General features: G+C 41.9%; 2 protein-coding genes across 3 annotated transcripts; one reads left to right on the top strand and one right to left on the bottom strand.

The window, feature by feature from the left end:
• Positions 1 to 277: 277 nt before the first annotated feature.
• Positions 278 to 2934, top strand: npm3 (nucleophosmin/nucleoplasmin, 3). The gene is made up of 5 exons (XM_056395625.1): positions 278 to 445; positions 638 to 723; positions 878 to 997; positions 1093 to 1186; positions 2105 to 2934. The coding sequence occupies exons 1-5, from the start codon at positions 373 to 375 to the stop codon at positions 2218 to 2220; spliced, it is 489 nt and encodes a 162-aa protein (XP_056251600.1). The 5' UTR covers positions 278 to 372; the 3' UTR covers positions 2221 to 2934.
• Positions 2935 to 10191: 7257 nt separating this feature from the next.
• Positions 10192 to 19964, bottom strand: trim8a (tripartite motif containing 8a). 2 transcript variants are annotated; one of them, XM_056395380.1, is made up of 7 exons: positions 19706 to 19964; positions 18614 to 19216; positions 13333 to 13428; positions 12384 to 12617; positions 12181 to 12212; positions 11602 to 11717; positions 10192 to 11477 (listed from the first exon to the last, which is right to left on the bottom strand). In XM_056395380.1, exons 2-7 carry the CDS (start codon positions 19181 to 19183, stop codon positions 10819 to 10821), a joined length of 1707 nt encoding a protein of 568 aa, XP_056251355.1. In that variant the 5' UTR covers positions 19184 to 19216; positions 19706 to 19964; the 3' UTR covers positions 10192 to 10818. The 2 variants fall into 2 exon arrangements, with proteins under 2 accessions (XP_056251355.1, XP_056251357.1); XM_056395382.1 differs by having other exon boundaries at positions 19710 to 19964.
• Between the last annotated feature and the right edge of the window lie 467 nt (positions 19965 to 20431).

Raw genomic sequence — 20431 nt, 5'->3', positions numbered from 1 at the left:
GGAGAGAGATTGTTCTTGATTGTAAAAGTTCTTGGGCAAATTGATAAATGCCGAGAGGCAGTTTAATTGAAATCCAAACTTTTTTTCTTTTTTGGTTCCCTTGGCAGCTACACATCATTACAAAAAACAGTTTTATTTTATTTTATTTTTTATTGTAATCCTTGAGTAACGTAGTAATTTAACTCTACTAATTCATGTATTAGCTCGTGTAGTTAGGAAAAAAAAAAAACATGACAAGACACAGGCGCACAGTGATGACGATGTAGTCATGTTTTTAGTCTGCGACGCGCTTGTTATTTTTCGTGAGAGGCTCATTTAGCTGTAACGCGTTAACAGCTAATCTCAAAAATATATATTTAGTGCTTCGGCAAAATGTCTTTCCACGACGATGAATCGCCGGATCTCGGACTAGCTGGTCAATCAAAGTTGGAGAGCTTCCTGTTCAGTAAGAAGAATTTAAATCCAGTTTATCAGTTTATCTCTGTCGGCGCACACGTGGGTTACTTCTATGAATCTGCCTCGATATTTCTAAAACAAAAAACCCGACATTTTCTCAGCTATTAGCCAGCGCGCTAATTTTACATGAATGTAAAGAAACGGCAACATATTTAATCCTGGTTGTGGTTTTTTCCTCCAGGCTGCGAGCTGTCCTCCAAAGTCCCTTTCTACACTTTCCAAGGAGATGAAGAAGAGGACCTGGAGCACTTCCTTGAACTCAGAACAGTATGTACAGTTGCAGCAGAGATTTTGTGTCATCACATTATCAGGGCTGCAAAAGTCCTCACTCCACCCCTGAAGTCTAAATGTGTCAAATCATACTGTGATGTGGCCAACAGATTGAATAAATGTTGTCTAAATGAATCTCTGATTCCTGTAGATTTGTCTGGGAGAAGGCGCCAAGGAGGAGAGCAATGTGGTGGAGGTAACAGCCATGAACCACCAAGGAAAGACGATTTCAGTTCCCATCGCCAACCTTCACATCAGCTGTCTGCCCATGGTATTGTCCGATGTTGTGAATAAACTCTACACACATGCTGATGTACCACACAGCAGAGGCTGAAGTTTGATATCTCTTTACTCTTCTCTCATCAGGTGAGTCTGGGGGAGTTTGAGCTGAAAGCACCAGTGACCATCCGGCTCAAGGCTGGTTCAGGGCCAGTTACTATCAGCGGGCTACACCTCATTGGTAACAAAAGCCTTTTAACCCTACCAGTACTTTGTCAAACAACTAATGAACCACTGACAGTATCCCTGTTTTTTGTATGTGATTCATATCAAAAGATTATAAAAATATTTAGGAGTCAGTGAGTAAGCTGTTAAAAAGCATAAAGGAATAACTCTTAAATTCTCTGTACAACAACTCGTGTCATTTCCAAAAATTGAACAATTATGGTGGTTCCCTGCGTTCAAGCTTATAAAACTAGCTGATCCACAGAAAATTAATAAGTAGCAGTTTTAATAATGAATCATTTCAGTCATTTTTAAGCAAAAATACAGCTTCTCACTGGTTTTCTTTGATTAACTGAATCCCCTATGTGAGCTCGGGTTTTGGAAAATTGTGAGATGCATTGTTCACATTTCTTCTGACATTTCGAGAAGATCATCGAAAGATTAATCAATGCTTTGCCCGTTTGACAAATTAATGCAGTAACTAAGCAGCTAATGTAATGTGTTGCTGGGATTCTTGAAGCTCTGAAATACTTTGTTTCTATATTCAGTTTCTTTTGAATTTGACCCAGTGACATGAAAGGTTAAATGTATCTTTGGGCTGTAAAATGTCAACTTTCTTTCTAAATGAAATCTAAGACCTTTGGCACAGTTGATATGTTTTTAAAACTTTTCAAATGTAGACTGTAACTTAATTCAAAACTGTGAAATATACATTTATCAGTACTGCAGGGAAAACTCTGATCAGGATTAGACCCTATTCTTTTCACTTTACTGCTTGTAGTAATGAGTGTGTGCAGCTGCATTTTACTAAATGTGCATGAGGTCAGTTGAAAGGGCAGATTAAATAGAGCGACCTTTCTGGCCTTATAATTAAATATAACACCAGTATTCAAATGACGACAGTGATTCAACATTGTCTCCTGTTCCCGTGCAGCCTCAGAGGTTGAAGACTCCGATCTGTCTGATGAGGATGATGAAGACGATGACGACGAGGATGAGGAGGAAGATATCAGCCCCATCAAACCAGCAAAGAAGAAGCAAAAGCAGTAGGCGGAGAGGTCGCTGAAGGGTTTTTGGAATGGCCTCACCCACTCGATGACGCGTTGTAAGAAATACCACAGATTTTTGTACCAGACGGACACATTTTACAGAGTTACTACTTCTTCCACACAGCCATGTGAATGCTTAGTGTGGTGGCAGCTAAACATGCTGTGGGAGGAAGGAACATCACGAGGGGCTCCGATGTTCTTGCCTCTCCTCTCGGTCTGAGCAGTGTATTTAACTGCGCTTAAGACATTCACTTATAGAAGAACTGTTTTTGCTATTAAATGCTACCAAGTGTTTTATACTGTATATGATACGGTCACCACTGCTGATGTGGATTTTTTGCATCAGTGGTGGAAAATGTGTCTTTTACCACCAGTGGATTCTGGTATTGTTTAAAGATGCTGTTCTTGTAAAAGTAAAAATGTGTGTGTGCGTGTGTGTACTTGTCAGACCGGAGAGGGTTTCCAGATCATGATTTCAGCTGGATGGTGCAATCACATGATTTGCATACATACATACGTACATACATACAGATTATTAAATGTTTCACAAGAGTGTCTCCATTTCCAGTTGTTCCAGTTTGTACTTCTAAAATACTGTTTTTCTATGTGAGATGTCATAAATGTGAAGATTTTGTACTCATAGTGAATGCATCAGTTTGTGTTCATTTTATCTCCCTTTTGAATTCATATAAATAAAACGTTAATTTCTAGTTAACTATATATAGTTTATATATTAACATGGTCACTTAAGTTTAGTGCCTTCTTTGAAACGCAGATCAAGTAGGTTTTCATGTAAACATTTACATTTACTCATTTGGCAGATGTTGTCCAAAGCAACTTACAAATGAGGGACAACACTAAAGCATCAGTACGAAATCTGTTCTGTGAGGTGAACTGCAAGAAGATCAAGTAAAGGAGTTCACCAAAAGGGCACAGTAAACACATGTAACAGAAAGCCAGCATTGTGCTGGTCAATTTATTTAACCAATTTATGACTACAGCACCACACGTAAAGCCCCTGAAAACAAATTCAGTTTTCAGTTACAAAGTATTTCACTTTAACATTAGCTATTAATGATTAAAAAAGAAAAAATCCTGAGTTTTTCAAGAGCTTAAAGGAGTTATTTGTAAGTTTTGCTATTGCTACATAGCCAACATTAGCATTAGCTTGATGTTTGGCTTACTTACCAGTCTAGAAGAAACTTTGTGAGTTCAACATCAAACTAATTCTTTTACTCACGTAGAGCTGTCTCCAGTGGCGGAAACAACCCTCTTGTTTGGCTTCAATTTCTATCACTATCTTTTCTTGTACTGAAGTTAGCATGCTAACCAGCAAGCCCTTCCTGGTTTGGCCTGTCTCGTCACTTTTCAATTCGGAGTTACTGTAGTGTGCGGTTCGCCCTGAAGACGTAGCGCTACTCAGAGGACACATTATAACCCTTTGTCTTGTAAACGCAACAATGGCTGAAGCTCATGCCAAGACTGAAGTAAACAGCGGTTAATGCTAATGCTGCCTATGTAGCAGTAGCAAAACTTACAAACATCTCCTTTAACACTCAAAAACTATCAAAAAAATATCCCAAATCTCTGAGTGAAATGCAGAAAGTGTTGCATTCTTGTAGGAACCTGTTGCTCTTTAGAAAGAAGATTTTCAGGGCCTTTAAGGTTGTAAATCTGAATTCAGTGGGATGGAAAAAAGATCAAATGAAGAATAAACAATAGAAAAAAGACTAAACTGAGCAGAGATCTGGTCAGGTGAATAAAAACCTATTTCCACTGATATCACCATGACCTAAAGTGTAAAATAATTGGCCAAGCTAACTGTAAAACACCAACAATGGACAACTCATTGGGGTGACTGAAGGGTGCCAGTAAGTGGCGTGATGCCAGTTAAAGCCTCATGAAGGCAGATGTGGTTGTATCAGGTTACAGTCCGCATCATCTACATACACATTACAATCCCATCTGCACTGTACAAACATCAAGTGATACGGCCCAGGAGCCGGGAAAATTACAAAGACAGATCTTACTCATTACATATATTCAGCGTTTGAAAGCGTTTCTTAGCAGTACTTTACTGCACAATAAAGGATTTATCTGGAGGATAAGCGTCAACTCCCACTCTGTGGGGAGCAGGCTGCAGGCACCAGGCAGATAAGAATGGAGGAGATATGGGGAAAAGAAATGGGAGGAATCAGAAAAAGGAGAAGCAACACAACCGTTCCCAGCAGACAAATGACAAGGCACACTACAATTGCTTAACCAGAGAGGCTCTGTCCACCTATGCACTCCCACCATCTTCACTTGCAGAGGGTGGGGTGGGGGGTGGGGGGGGATCACCTGCTGATGAAAAACACATATTCAGCCATAAACACTCACAGCCTAATTCATACCTCTCCTACCTCTGCATGATTTGGCAGCACAACTGTGGCACGGTGGGACACAGTCAGGAAAAGTTGGGGGCGAGAACGCTTAATAAGCCACAATGCTGAGCGCCAAGCGTCCACAACAGGGTAACACTAACACAACTGTCCTGACACAACTCAGTCATGCCAAGTGCTGCCATGGTAACATGAGAGATGACCACCTGTGGGATGCCCTCGATGGCAGCTTTCTGTTCACAAGGAGACAGGAATGAGGCGCAAAAAGACAAGGAGGGTGGGGATGCTTTCATCAGAGGAAGCTTAAATAAATCATTTTGTACTCTTACCCAAAACTGTCCCAGTTGGTTGCCGTAGTTGCGACTCTCATCCCTCTCTCTGTGCGAGGAGGGTGATGAAACAACAGGAGTAATAGCCTCAGATGACATCACATCACCTGCTTTGGATTTTGATGGTGCTTTCACAGATCACAAGAATATCTCAGCTCTTTCAGGGTAGCAGGAGAAAGATTAATTGAATTACACACCACCATAGTCAGACAGCCCTCGTGGTCATGTGACAGATAGCAAATCAACGTGTAACAATCCCACAACTAGTTAATGTCACTGGGGGCAGGTGCTGCTGCTTCTTATTTTCTGACTCATAAAGCACATCCATCTGGTGTGTGCTGAGTGGGAGTTTGTGAACCTTTACACCACTTTTATTGGGTATAAGGGTTTTATGGTACAGCGTCTGTGCGGCGCATTAAGTCCTCACCTTCGTGTAGAGGTTACAGCTGTGAGCAATGCTTGTTTCTGTAGAAGGAGCAGCAACACGGAAGCATTTTTAAAAGAAATTTTACTGAAAAATTAGGGTTTATTCTTATATCTAATAGGAAGAGTTGGCACTCCATCAGATTTCTGTATTCTCTGCTTACCTTCATGTTAAACTTCAGTGATATTTGTGAGACGGTGGTAGCTTTCTTCTTACTTTGCGCAGAATTTGATCTTTAGAGTCCTTCTCTGTATATATGCACTTTAAACAGATCTATGTTTTTATGATTGTGGTTTCTAAATTCCATTCTACAGTTAAACTTCCTACATTTCTGTCTACATGACAGCGAGGACATGACCTTTTTATAGCTCTAAAAGCATAAAATTCTCAAAAACAGCCTGTTAGACATCATACAAGTCTAAGTATCGATCATATGATGTAAATCTGTCCTCGTTATTTGTGTCTTCTCCTCACTGACAACACTATGATTGAAAAAAAGATGGCCTCATTAATTTCAGCACATTAAGAGAGGGTGTAGAACTGATCATCTGTGGGAGTGTTCAAGATGAAAATACAGTAAATGGATGACTAATTTTTCATTTTGGGTAGGACTTTCATACAATTGACTGATGATTGGAAAGTACCAGGCAGCACCATGAGTATAATCAAGTAACTGTAAAAGAATCCAGCTTCATCTTTGCCAGAGGTTGGCTCTTATTCATAAATATGGATGCCGCTGAGTCACTCATTAAATAACAGAGAGGCTGTTCTCTGACCTGGTCCTGGGTGGCATTAGGCAGTGGGACAGTTTGACAGTCTGCAATATAGAAATGTTTCAGTCAGCTCGTAAATGTACTCTGATCCCATCGGGGAGCGTCAGTGTCAGAGCGGCTTAGGTTCATTGTTAAGTCCACTGTAGGGAGAGCTAGGTAGAAGAAAATGATCAGATTCATGGCCTGTCTCTATAACTAATGTGGCCTATTGTGGGCCTGTCCTAGGAAAAAATAATCAGCAGGAGAACATCTACAGTAAAATGTTCACAGTCTACATTTTCAGCTTTGCTTCCCCATCATATCTATTTTCCAAGACTAAGAAAAGTACATTTGAACACAAAAACACTAACAGTACACATTTACTTACTTACTTTCACCATTTAGCATTTTTAACATGCATATACTGTTCATATATCCAGTCCATTTACAAGCGCACAAGTGTTCCAGTAAGGAAGACGGTTTTGGAAAGTTATTTTAAACAGAAAGAGAAACATCATGTCCCTATATTGAACTCGAGAGAGGAAAAGCTGGGGATTTTCTGGCGCCTGTGCAATAACTCTAGAAAGACAGTTGACTGGAGATTTTGACTGCGCCTGTCTGTATTTACTGCTGCAACACGCTCCCTCTGAGCACATGGAGACCTTGTGTTGAGTTTCTGTCAGTTTTATCTGGCCCAAAGCGATGAAAAAGCTGGTCGATGTAGACAACAGAAGCAGAAGTAGCAGAACTAATTGTCACGCAGACATATCTGTTCTACTTTTAAAAAAAGTGCCACTTTCTACTACAGCCTTTAGAGAAAGGCAGTGGAGGAAACAGTAAATATTTTCTCTCAAATGTAGTTGAACAAATGTGTAAAGCTGCAATATAATAATAATAATAATAATAATAATAATAATAATAATGCAATAAAGGGAAAAACCAAAAAAACTCAAATTTATAGTTATAAATAAACTAAAATCTTGAGTAAAAATACACTTGCACTTGCATGTGTCACTCCAGTGCCCAAAGTTACCATGGCAACAGCTGAAGCACGCCACTTTGCATTCTCACTCTAAAACTGATACAGCTGTTCTCCACAGACTGACTCTGAAATGCCCTTTAATTCTGATCTGATGTGCCTGCCATGTTCACATGTAGAGACACATTTGCGATGGTGCAGCTCACCTGCACACGCCCTTCCTGTCTTTGCTTATTTCACTTACATACATTGTTTTTATGTTGCCTGTTTCCCTTCGGCTGAAAGTCAACAGAGGGCTGGTTTATGTTACAATGATTTCCACGAGCAGCAAAAATAGACCTGGAGATCAATAAACATTGGCCATGGATCTTTGTCTTTGATGTTTGTGCACTCGCGTGTGTGTTTGTGTGTGTGTGTGTGTGTGAGTGTGTGTGTGTGTGTACTGTTATCCTGGACTGGAGTTTTGGCACAGATTTCAAAGGCCTTATCAGATGAAGGTTAGCATTCTGCATGTTTGATGAATAGCCGCTCTGTATGCATTATGCTGTATATGTCCATGTGCCTGTCAGTGTCAGCGGGAGGACTGCTAACACAGTGTGTGTGCCCAGACTAATAACACTGATATTCACTCATTCATTATACATACTATAATACTTCAGTGCTGCCATGTCAGCCGCCTCCCACATCCACCGCTGAACTGATGGGACAGTTACACAAGCTGCAAGCAGTGTAAATGTACTGGGACCACATCAATAATATCCATTAAAGTTATGGAGGAAAACTCCACCCTCACATACTCTTGCGCTGCTGTATATCACCAGTGTGAGTTGGAGGCAATCTGTATTTTTAATAAGTACTTTTGTCTCCTCTTGTAGTTGTATTGACTGGTTGATTATTTAATCTTGCTGCAAAATGGTAAATTTAGAAAGTTCCTTTCTTTAATTGTAGGGATCTGACACAAAAATCTGAGATGTTTAAGGTGGAAATTCTCCTTAGAGACTTTATAGTTGTTTGCAAAACATCCTCTTTTTCGATATAAAACATCCTCTTTTAGTTTGTTCAGCAGCGGATCTGTGGCTGCGATTCAAATGTTGTGGAGCTATTACTGACATCTCAGGTGCCAACATCTCCTACAGTATCAACATGTCATCAAATATAAATATACTCTGAGGAATATGCTGTAAAAAATGCTGGGCAAGAAACTGTGTGTGAAAGACACAGAGGGAGAGATAGTGCCCACTGTAACTCCAATTGTACCTCTACCCACTGGCTTAAACACACAAACAACAGCTGCACAACAGCTGACAGTTCCCCATGCATTGAAGACAAAGACACACACACACACACACACACACTCACAAAAAACAGGCTCACGTCCTGCTGCAGGCAGGGGCGTGTTGTACTCATACATATACAGCTCCAACACACCTGCCACAACAGAGCACAGCTGTCAAGTGCATCACCCTTCACCCTATACGCAACCTCAATGAGCACACACACACACACACACACACACACACACACACACTAACACACACACATATATGAGGAAACATACACTAACTGGGTGATTGTGTGCCGACACCTGAGCACACATTCGCTCGCAAAACAGGATTTGACCCGCTCTGAGCACGCACAGGAGATGGCACAAACCAAACAGTCACACAAAGCTACACACCTTTTTGTTTCAAGCTTTAATACTTGTGCTAAGACTAAGATTGGTAAATGACTACAAATACTATTAGACAGTGTAATGACCTGCAGTGGGCAATCAAGATACTGCTTAGTCTTAAGGAAAATACTGATTCCAAATATTTGTACTTTTTTCAAACTAAAATAAGTTTTTACAGTTTAAAATGAAATGTGCAGCTATAAATGAAATTATTTATATATGGATTAAATTAATAGTATGGCCTCCCTCAGATATTCTACTGTATGTTTTATTAATAACACACACACAGAAGGAACAGTGCACAAGGGGAATGCTAATAGGCTTACACACACACACACACACACACACAATAAATGTCAAATTGATGCCACACTGTAACTAAACCTAAGCTCCTCCTCCTCCTCTGCCTCATGTATTTGCTGCTGAAGTGTGCTGGCTTCTACGGAGAGGATATCAGACATTTGAGTATTTGCACTCTTGAATTCAATTAAAGAAAAAAAAATGAAAACCTAACTGGAATAAAGAAAAGGGAGAATGAAACGGGAGGGCAGAACGTTTTATAACCCATAAATAAGTGATGTGCCTCACTTGCTCTGCCCCCCCCCCCCAAAAAAAACCCACTAACCATTCTTCCTCCCTCTCCACTCCGCCCCTCAGCTCGCTCCCTCTATCTCACCGTCTTGCTAAGGGGGAGGGGAGCGATGAAAGGCGTATGAGTGACAGATAAGTAGATGACTATACTGTCCCAGCCCTCATTAAAACTCTGCGCTTATATCATCCACCACTCTGACCCTCCTCCTCCTCCTCCTCCTCCTCCTCCTCCTCTGCATCGAGCCCTGGCAAATGATACCCCGGGAGAGGAAGAGAGAGAGAGACAGAGGAGGGAGGTGCTGCTCATCAGTTATTCCTGTTCTCTGACCTAACTTGACAACCAGCTCCAATAATGAGACAAAGAGGGATGAGACAGAGACTTTGCCAGAGACCAGGATGTTGACAAGGAAGTGAACTGTCCTAAATTGGCAGATAATGGGCCTGCTGTTGCCCGGTCTTTAACAAATCATTGTCCAAACCTCCTCCACCATGTTCTGAGATTCCTCTGAGTACAGCAGATCTCAAACATGTGGTCACCCAGTGTCTCTCTTTTCCATCTACTAACCTTAACCTATGAATAGACTGTGGGTGAGTTGCAGGGTGGGATGCACTGTAATAATGGCTTTTCTCTTCTTTTTACAGGAAGCTCTGACATTTCAACTGTAACCCACTGAGTCAGACTGCAAAACCTCTTAACACAATGTGATTCTCAGTACAAACAGACCCCAAACTACAATAAAACATCATGTTTAAAATAATAAATGTGTCAGCTGGTTTAGGGGAAGGTTAAAAGCCCACACGATTACATCAAAGTCTGTAAATCAATGCTTAAAATACACCAAAATATCATTTAATATGCTTGTTTATTCAATATTTTCCACTGGTTTTTGGTTTATTCATAATCTTATATAAAAATTCATGAAAAACCTGACAAGCAGTTGTAGTCCAGTGTGTTTTGAAAGCCACATGGACTTTGGAGTGCATGGAGAGGCTCCCTGCATGCTTTCAGCCGCAAACAGGAAATAATCAAGAGCCAGGAGCTTGCAAGTACATTAAGAGCGCGTTAACAGTCTTTTTAGGCACTGAAGTCTCTGGAGTCCCATGTCAGGACTTGTGATGAAGGATATGTTGTTTCTTAGTTCACCGCTTGAATGGATTTAAGACTACATTATTCACATTAGCACTTCCAGTCGAATTAAAACAGATAATAAATAAAAAATACAAAATGTTTTCAAATTAGAGCATTACAGCTGTCACTGTGATTCAGAAAGTAAACAGGGCTACCAAAGTTAACCGCGGTTGGTTTCCCAAGATAGGGTCAAGTAACTGTCAAAACAACATTATCATGAAGGCGTGTAGGAAACACAAAGTTGACAACATACCTCTGAACCAAAATGGAAAGTAACACAAAGGAAACATGGAAATTCTGATGCCAATTCTGAATAAAAAGGAACAAACTGATTCTGGTTTATTACTTGGTCCCATAATGCTTGGTTGAAGACTGGCCATACAGCCCGTAGAAGTCAGGGTGCCTGGCTGTCTGTGAGGCTTCCATCAGTCCCCTGATGGGAAAATGCTGCAGCGGCTGGCTGGCAGATAGCGGGGCATGTGGGGGAAACTCCTGAGAGGTCATGGAGGGGAAGGAGTCCGACGCTGGGTACGGAGGCCGGGCACGAGCAGCGGGGGCCCTGGAGCAGCAGCAGTTATTCAGAGTGCACATCAGTACTTTCCTCCCTTCGTACATGGCTTGTTGCGAGGCACCTCCACTGGGGAAGTGGGAGGGGGGGAATAAGGTCCCTGAGTGGTGGCTGGAGCTGGAGCCTAGACCCACCATGTGATGGGCTGAGGCATCAAGGAGCCGACTATGGCCGGGGCCAGCATGAAAATTCTGGGGGAGGCCTTCAGATGCGTACATGGACGAAGCGCGATGACTCTGGTCAGGCAGGAAGGGTTTTTTGCTGCTGTAGAGCAATGGTGGAGGATCCTGGGAGGTGGAGTTTTCTGTGTTACTCCCTAGGAAGGCCATACTGTACTTCCTCTTCTGTAGTCCTGAACTCGTCCCCATTTGGGAGCCAGCAGAGCTGCTGCGAGACTGGACGATCTCAAGAATGGGCGCCTCGTTGAACGGTTCTGAGAGTGGAGAGTAGTGGCGGGGCAGGAGCAGATAATAGTTAATCCTCCTGACCATATTATATCCCGGAAACTGCTAAATATCTTACAATCTTACGAATCATTCATTGCTTCTCTTTCTTACCTTCCAGCATTTTTCGCAGGTTCTTCTCTCTCATTGAGAGTTCAGACAGCAAATGATGAGAGTTGAGCTGGCCCACTCTGAGTGGAGGGATGGCACTACTCAGATGTGAGTTTGACCTGAAAAATAACACAGAGAATTGCACCCTCGCTTGAGACGCATTCTGCACCTTGAGACTTGGGTTTATATTTCAAAGACTAGAAGAATAATTTGCTCGTCAACTGACATCCAACAGCGAAGTATACGTGTCTTCTTATGCAAGGAAAATTCTTTTGTTTTAAAACACAGGCGAGGAATTACACAGGTATATGAAAAGTAAATTGTGGTTGGTAAGAGAACATTTGATTAAACACTGTTTTAATGAAAGCGTCACCGATTTAGTTTACAGAGATGAACAGCTTTGAAAAGAGAGCAGGAATATTAAAAGAGCACAATATCTAACTAATCAATAACACCAAACAACGCAATACTAATTGCCGTCTCACAGCTTTAGCCCTCTCACTCTGATTGTATAACATATGATAAATACTAAATACAATCATGTAGAGTAAAGTGAAACAGAAAAGAAATAACAATGCTTACCTGTCTATTAGCAGCTGGTACGGTTTTGTATTCTGAAAAAGACAGAATGAGATAAAACACAAAAGTCCTTCAGACCCACCATCTGCCTTTGAATGCTATACAACAACTGATTCGTGTTTGTGTGACTGTACGGACATGAATGCATGTAGGAGAAATGGAAAGGCAGGTGAATATATATATATATATATATATATATATTTTACCTTTATGAAGTTAATGCTGTCCGCTCTCTGGAAGAACGTTTGTACTGAGCTCAGGAGTGTTTCTGCTTCCTGTCGCCTCTCGTTGAGCTGCAGAACCTGCTGGGAGTTTTTCCTCACGTACATGGTGCAAGTGCTTTCCAGCATCTGCATGGTTTCAGCCTGGTTTGCTTCTAGCAGCGTATGCATCCTCTGGTACTGGGCTCTCACACGCTCCTTCAGTTCAGACACTGCATCCTTTGGAGAGAGGACAGGTTGGAGACGAGTTATAAAACGTGCGCAAAATGCATTCACACACAAATTATACAGGCACAGCAACTGTTTTACATGTCAAAATGCATTGAGTAGCAGTGAAAAATACCACTCAACCTACAAAAGTAGTACAAAGTCTTTGGTGGCTGAGGAAAATTAATCACTTTCCTGACCATTCTGTCCTTAATCAGTCTCTTGTGAGTCAATCAAATGTGCAACATTAAACTGCTGGAGTGCCAATTTTGCAACTTTTCATCTTTTACCAATTGTTTCCACAATTTCCTGGCTAAACATCAAAACTACATAAAGATATAAGAAAAGTAAAATAATAAAACACATTGGATAAAAATTAAAAAATATACTTCAATACACATTAATGGCTTCATGTGTTGAATTACTTTATAAGTATATTTTATATATATTTTCTTCTATTTTGTGGAATGCACTTGTTCAGAACTAAAGTAGGAAAGTCATTTGTAAAATGCATTTTCCGCTCTGGTGCACTAGCCAGTCAAAGCTAGAAATAAATTATATTTTCTCTTCATTTTCCAACAGCGAACAAAGGTGCAGAGTGGTTTCATAACAGCACAGTGTAGACACAATTCAAACACAAACCTACATGGTGACTAAGAACTAAAGGACTGATAATGTTCAGAATTGTGTCTCTGTAAGTCTACACAATGTGTGTGTTGTACTGGACCTTCATCAGTGTCTTGTCTGACTCCAGCTTGGTGAGCTGCTCATCGATGTTCTGAACACGACCCTCCAGTCTGTCTTGCTGCCTCATTAGCATGGCCTGTGGGGAGAAGACATACAAGAGATGGATTAGACAGATGAACAAGATACAACAATAGAAAAAAAATACACACACACACACACACACACACACATACACTGAAAGTTTCTTAAAAACTCTGGCCTTTCCTGGGACCTCTGCAAACCTGGCTGCTATTCATGAGTCACTAAGACAACCTCCTCCACCATCCTGATTAGACGGAGGAAACGACAGCTGCCAGCGACAACCACATACATTTATCTATTAGGAGAGCACCAGCACACGCAAACAGAATTGCACAAATCCATCTCTGATTGCTTCTAAGTTTATCAGGGGCCCTGCTACAACAAGTGAAGTGCATTGTTGGGAATAGCCGGCTTCCTCTGTGGCCTGATTCAGAGTGCAAAAAGAGCCAAAGGCCAGTAAAAGAACTGGTAACCATAATCCTTCTCCGTTTACGACAGGAGATGCAAATCAATCTGAAGTCACAGTCTGACAGCAAAGTAGGAACAGTGGAGGGCAGGTACATTTTTTAATGAACTATTTCTGAATGGGAAAGGCACCCTGTCCAAGTAAGAGAAAACCTGCTGTCATGGAAACAAAGCCGTGTGTATGTATTTATATGTGAAAGCTAATGTGTATGTGAGGGAGCAGGAAGGAGCAAGAAAAGCAGGGGTTTCACACTACCTCTCTTTGCCTTCTCTTTTTGCCACATGCATTGCTCCCATTGTTTGCGTTGGCCTCTGTGTCAGTGACAGATTGTCATGTCTGTGTGCACAACGCTGGGGTCTGCTCTCTCCCTCCGCATGAGAGTGGGATGGGAGAAAAAGGGAACGGGAGGAAAGGCAAAGTGCTAAGAACGGACAGAGAGAAACTGAGAAAGACATACAAAAAAAGAGAGAGTGAAACCAACAGAGAGAAAGTTTGAAGCACAGAAGAGAGATAGAGAGAATGAGGACATTCCTGCGGTCTCTAGTGAGCGAGTTTCAGGGTATCTACATTGTGGTATCGCAGCAACAGGCCTCTTCAGCTGCTTACAGCACTCATGGAGTCTTATGTAGAACAACTGGCTGGCCAAAGCACTATACCACAGTGAGCACTTCCAACAGTCCATCCAGTTTCGAAAACAAAACAATAAGAAAGACTATGATTAACATAAAATACGAGCCAATACAGGATACTACAGTCTTTTTTGTTTGTTTGTTTGTCTTGTTTAGGGAGGAAAACTGCTGATTATTTTGTCATTTGGGAAACAGCAGGAATACTTCTGTCTCCTCCAGTTCAGTTGTTTCACAATTTAAGATGTGGATTGTGACATGGACTTTGGACTATTGACATTAGATGCACTAACAAGGTAAAGAGCACATAATAAACAAAAGGAGCTTGTACACTGTTAAAGCAGCATAAACTGAGTTTCAGTGCCATTGGGGGACAGTGGAACAACCTGTAAACCCCACATTAACATATAATAGCCCTATAAAGTTATTAGTAAATGTGTTAGCAATAATTAGCCTAATTACACATCCAGCAGATTACATTAAGTCCAATATACTCAGTTTTAGCTAGTTTACAACTTTGTTGCTAGCTAACTTTAATGTTAGCTAGTCGCTAACTTTGACAGTCTGCTATTTAGTGATGGGCAGATACTGTACAGGGGTTATATCTTTTTTTCTGATACAGGCTGGCTGCCGCAGCTGGAAATGACACTGATGAGAGAGGACCAAATCAGTAAAGTTACCTGAAGATCATAAAACCAAAACAATTAGCCTAACTGAAAGATGCTAAAAAAGCTCCATAGAGCTGAGGGGAACTGCAGAGTCGGCTGAAATTTCTTTGTGGGGTCATCTCTTACGAGTCTCCCACATTAAACATAATGAAATGATCCATTGTTACTATAAAAATATTGATCAGTGCAGCTTAAGTGCATAGAGGAAAACATTACATTTCCATTAATTTGATTAAATGCCTTAATTGCACTGCATTGCTGTTGCAGTGTTGACTGTCAGTGTTAAAGGGGATCCAAATAAAGAGATCAAGAAAGTATTTTTCTTTATTGTTTGTGATACTGAGGCCTGTATTATGTGAGCTCAAGAGATAGAGACTTATCTGATTTGTTGAAGCAGGCCAAACATCATAAAATGATCAAGAGGTGCTGGGGCAACAAATCTGCCTTAAATTAGCCTTAAGGTAACTGTATGTTGTCAAATTTCTATTTTGGAGGAATGTAACTGACAGGGGAAAAAAATCAGTGTTGTGTGTTGGCTGAATAATCATCTGGTTTGTGTATTAGATGACCTGTCAGTTGTACTGAGAGCAATAGCAGATTTAAACTTGTTGTCAAACTTGATGTTTTAAACTGTGGTGGTGCACAATGCTTTTGATTACATTTGGATCACTAGATCACTTGGACTTAAAAGGTACCCTGTGGCATTTCTGACTACTTATGGCATCTAGAGGAACGTCATGGTGAGCAGTTCCATGCATTGTGTTGTTTCTGCTAGCATGCACATGATGATTGTGGATGTGCCAATGAAAGAGGAAGAGAAAGTCTGCCAATATATGTATGTAAATAACTGTATGTAAGTGTTGCACTTAGGCCAGATGTTTTCATATAGGCATTCATTGTGTTTGTCAGGCTTTAAAAGATACAACTAAGCAGACACCATTAAGTTTTGCTAAGTAGCTACCAATAGCAGCTAACATTACAAGCATACCTTCACACAGAGGTGGTGGCATGTTCTGGAGACATGCACGTGATGGAAATCTGTCAAATTTTCACATCATCTCAAGTGAGACTAGCAACATTCTCGTTGAATATCAGCTGCCGTCCTTAATCTTGTGTCACATCCCACACCTGTACTACATCTCCACACCACACACTGCTTATACAAGAGGCACTTTCAGCTAAACAGTCCTCTCCAAACAATCTGATAATACCCATAGTGACTGACTCTCCCCTGCAAACTCACGTGGTACCTAGTTAGTTGAGCTGTGTTTCTCGTTTCATCCAGTGCTGTGTGCTTAATATTTTCAAACCCTTCAGAGAGATCACTTACATCAACAATCACTGTCTTAACACAGAGCATAAAAGCTCAGTGGTACCTATACCTTCTGTGTGACAGTTGTACAACAGGAGAGAACACTTTCTGGGTTATTGCTATCGTAAACATTGCATGAACTGCTTTATGTGAGTTGGCTTCGCATAATGGCAGCAGCTTTTCTTTGCCTAGATGCTTCTGCTCAACAACCATGTCTTCCTCATTTTGCCATATTTCCCTTCAATTCCCTTTTCGTCTTGTTGTGTGCTTGAAATAGCATACGGGGGCTGGAGGGAACTGTCTGGTTGCTGATCTCTCTGTAGCAGCGTGAAAGCCTACCTTTATCAAGATTAAACCCACCAATGATCACTTTCCCTACTGTCCTATTTAGGCATCCAGACACCCGCGGGTTGCCAGGAAGCTCATGTTTAAATGAGGAGCCTCAGGCTCAATGAACAGAGAACCTCTTTCACAATCAACTGAGAACTATTCCCCACGTCTGATGTCAATAGACTGCCCTCAGCATTCTGGGGAACTGACTCACTCCAGCCCAGATAGAAGAAATTGCTAACGGTGGAGCTTCCAGGAGCGACGGTTTCCTGCAGAGATGCCTGAAGAAAACCAGGGTGAGGTTGTGTGGGAGGGCTCCACCTCCGCCTGTTCCAGGGACGACATTACTATTATATTATTCTTCCATTCACATCCCAAATTTACCAGCACACCTTGCAAAGGGTTACTGTAAAAGTGTCCTTTGAGAGCCAAAACAACCAAAGATATGAACATAACTACATTGGTTTTTCCCTCTTTGTTTATCCAAAAAGCAAGAAGAGTGCTGCCAGGGGAATTTAAAATCCTTTTACCAAAATAGACCACAGCTCTGTCAAGGAGAACAAACTCTCAGTAAGTGATGATGAGAAGCCTCTCTGGCCTCAAATTACTTTAACAAATGACCCAGCATCCAAGAAGAAGTTAACTTTTTGGCTGTTGCCACATTTATCAATATTAGAGTGCACTCTGTCTAAAGGCCCGAGCATGGAGAGTGTTCATCTGAGAAGAGCCAGGGACTCTAACTCCATTTACCCTGCAAACATACAGTTGTGAAAGAACAGAAAAATGGGTGGGTGTGTGCATGTGTGTGTGTGTGTGTGTAGAGAGCAGCTGTGGAAAGGGCTGAACAGACATCTTTTGTCCCAATAATAGCTCTGAACCAGAGCAACAGTTTTGTACCAAAGACTTCTACCAATTTAGAACTTTGTGATCTACACACTGGAAAGAAATGCGTCCGTAACTTTCCCGACTGGAATAATGCGATCATCAAATGTTTCAACAAGACCGCAACACGGCAGATGCTAAAACTAATCTGATTCTCACTACCGCCCCTTCACAGATAGAATTGTGTATAAGGCAGTGTGGGTGGTTGTTTTTTTACACCTTGCCACTTGGATTAGACTTGCGAAAAGAGAGTGAACTGAACTAAAGTATAAAAATTAGGAAAATACAGAGGTGGACACAGCCATGACACGCTGGCCTTAAGCGAGACGCATACCTCCATGCATCCTGAGGTCAACCCTGCCAAGGAAGATCATTATTCACATCTTGTCAGTTAAGTTAACACAAGCAGAATCACTGCTCCTCTTTCCCCCTGGGAATTTTACTAGAATCACTTTTCCAACTCACAAAGTTATGAACTTGCTGTCTTGTGTACATCCTACAAATCACCACATTTCCTTCTCAAAACCAGTCATTTCATTTATCAGCCTAGCCAGAGAACATTTCCTCGTCAGCAAATGATGAAAGTGAGCTAACCAACCAGCTAAACAAACTGCATGTGGATCCGCCCCCACTGCACAGGGGTTATCATTTCCGGTGGATGCAGATTGCATCACAGCACTTACCCCAAGGCAAAGGGTGGCTAATGTGAAGGTGTGGCAGTGTGGAGTGGGTGCTATGAGGGGTGGCTTTTCACCTGTCCACTCCTCTCACATCACATGAGATTAAAGGAAGAGGCAAATAAAGGAAGCCTTTATAGACTAGAACTGAGAGAAACATTTGCAAAATCCATGAAAGAAAGTGCATCTATCACATTTTTTGACTGTCACCCGCATTTCAGTTGCCAGTTTAAAGTGAATTACTGAGCAGGAGAGTGTGTGTGGGTGTGATTTATCTACCTGCATTTGTATGCGTTGTGTATCCACATCGCAGACTGTATGTCTTTGGTTAGTGCAGTGAGAGATGCAGCAGAACGGACACAGAGCCACCTGCTCTTCCTCACAGTGGAGTAGCCTGTACTCCTCATGACTGGGACAGGTCCAAGCACTCAGCTCCTCGGCGTCAACTAACAGGTGTCCCGGGGCTGCACACGGCTGCTGTAGGTGCGTCTGGATATGAGTTTGGCAGCAGGGCTCCTTGCAGCGCAGACAGACCTTCCGCACAGGCAGCTGGGGGCCTCGCCTGCAGAGGACACACTGCAGCACAGCAGGGACTTTCTCAGTGTTCAACGCGTTAAAGCGCTTGACTATGTTGGCAAGCTTGAAGTTCTTCTCCAGTGTGGGTTTCTGGTTGTAGTCATGGTTGCACTCGGGACATCGGACCGCAGCATTGTCTTTGGCCCAGGCCTCTGAGATGCAACCCTTGCAGAAGTTGTGCTTGCACGGCAGCTGGATGGGTTCATCAAACACATTCAGGCAAATGGGACACAGAAGCTCCTCTTCCAAGCAGTTTTTCCAACTTGCATCCATGACTTCACCTGGATCCAAACTGATGTGCCGTGACTAAAAAAAGGGCAGAACTGAAAATTAGTATTTTTTCAAAATATGGATTACTGCTTTCTGCACTGAGCTCCTTTAGAAACATATAAAGAAAGACACTTTAAGCCTACCAAAGTCTTGTTACTTACATCCTGCCCAAAATGGCACAGAGAGATGTGGGCCAAGAAAATTAACTCTTCATATATTCAAGCGGCAGCAAAGTGTCAAACGAAGTGCAATCACAGTCAAACTTAGACAACACACTGTCATAACGAAAGAATTAACATTGACAATATAATATCTGGCTCGTAAATACTCGCCGGGGAATTCACATACAAGCTGTGGCGTTCGAAAGCGACAACTTGCGACACTGGAAATGAGACTCTGTCTAATAAAATATCACACTGACATCTTATTTTTAGCCGAGGACACTCTTGCCTATTGTCAAACAAGCATTAGAGTAGTCTCCTGAAACATATTCGATGTATTCTTATGGAAGAAAAGCAACGTTACCAACTATTTATTTCCCATGTCGTCGGCAGACTCCGGTGCACCTATAATGCTTCTGAGCTTATCGCATCCAGCCCGCGGTGAGATCCGGCTCCTCCGGTAAGATCACAGCGGTGTGTCCGGCATAGCGCTCAACGCTGGGATTTTTATACGAATCCCGGGCTGTTGTTCAGCTGCTTTCGCTTTCCCGTCAACTCTTTGACTAATATTTGATCGTAAGCAGCGCAGGCAGCTTGTGACTCGTCGGGAGGGAGCTCAGTGCTTTCACACCGACTGCCCCCCTCCGATAACGTGACCCGTCACAGAGTTGATACACAGACTGGGGGGGAGGAGCCCAGAGGAAGCAGGCAAACGAAACGGCCACAGCAAACTCTACCGGAGAGATCGTAGATGACCAGGAGACATTTGTGTGACCGGTCATCCTTTGCACCAGTGGTTACTAAAGTGGAGTCCTGGCTGGCCGGTACAGAAGCTCCCCGGGGGCCCGCGAGAGGGAGGAGAAACACTGAATCACTGAGTCACGCGGAGAAAAGGTTGTGTCTTCCTTCTGTGCGGACAAGTAGCCTATAGATAAAGTCATTAGTAATAAACAGCAGGTTAATAACTAATGGCGGTATCTATAGTTAATGTAGTTTTGTTGATGGTTTAATAATTTACTAATGCTTATAAATCAGTTACAAGCTGTCAAAAAGATAACGTGTTGGGTGGTGAAAAATCTCAAACTTGTGG

Source organism: Seriola aureovittata, chromosome 14 (genome assembly GCF_021018895.1).
Source record: "Seriola aureovittata isolate HTS-2021-v1 ecotype China chromosome 14, ASM2101889v1, whole genome shotgun sequence".
NCBI lineage: Eukaryota > Metazoa > Chordata > Actinopteri > Carangiformes > Carangidae > Seriola > Seriola aureovittata.
Note: the sequence above shows the minus strand (reverse complement) of the source record. Positions and strands in the feature narration are given on the sequence as shown.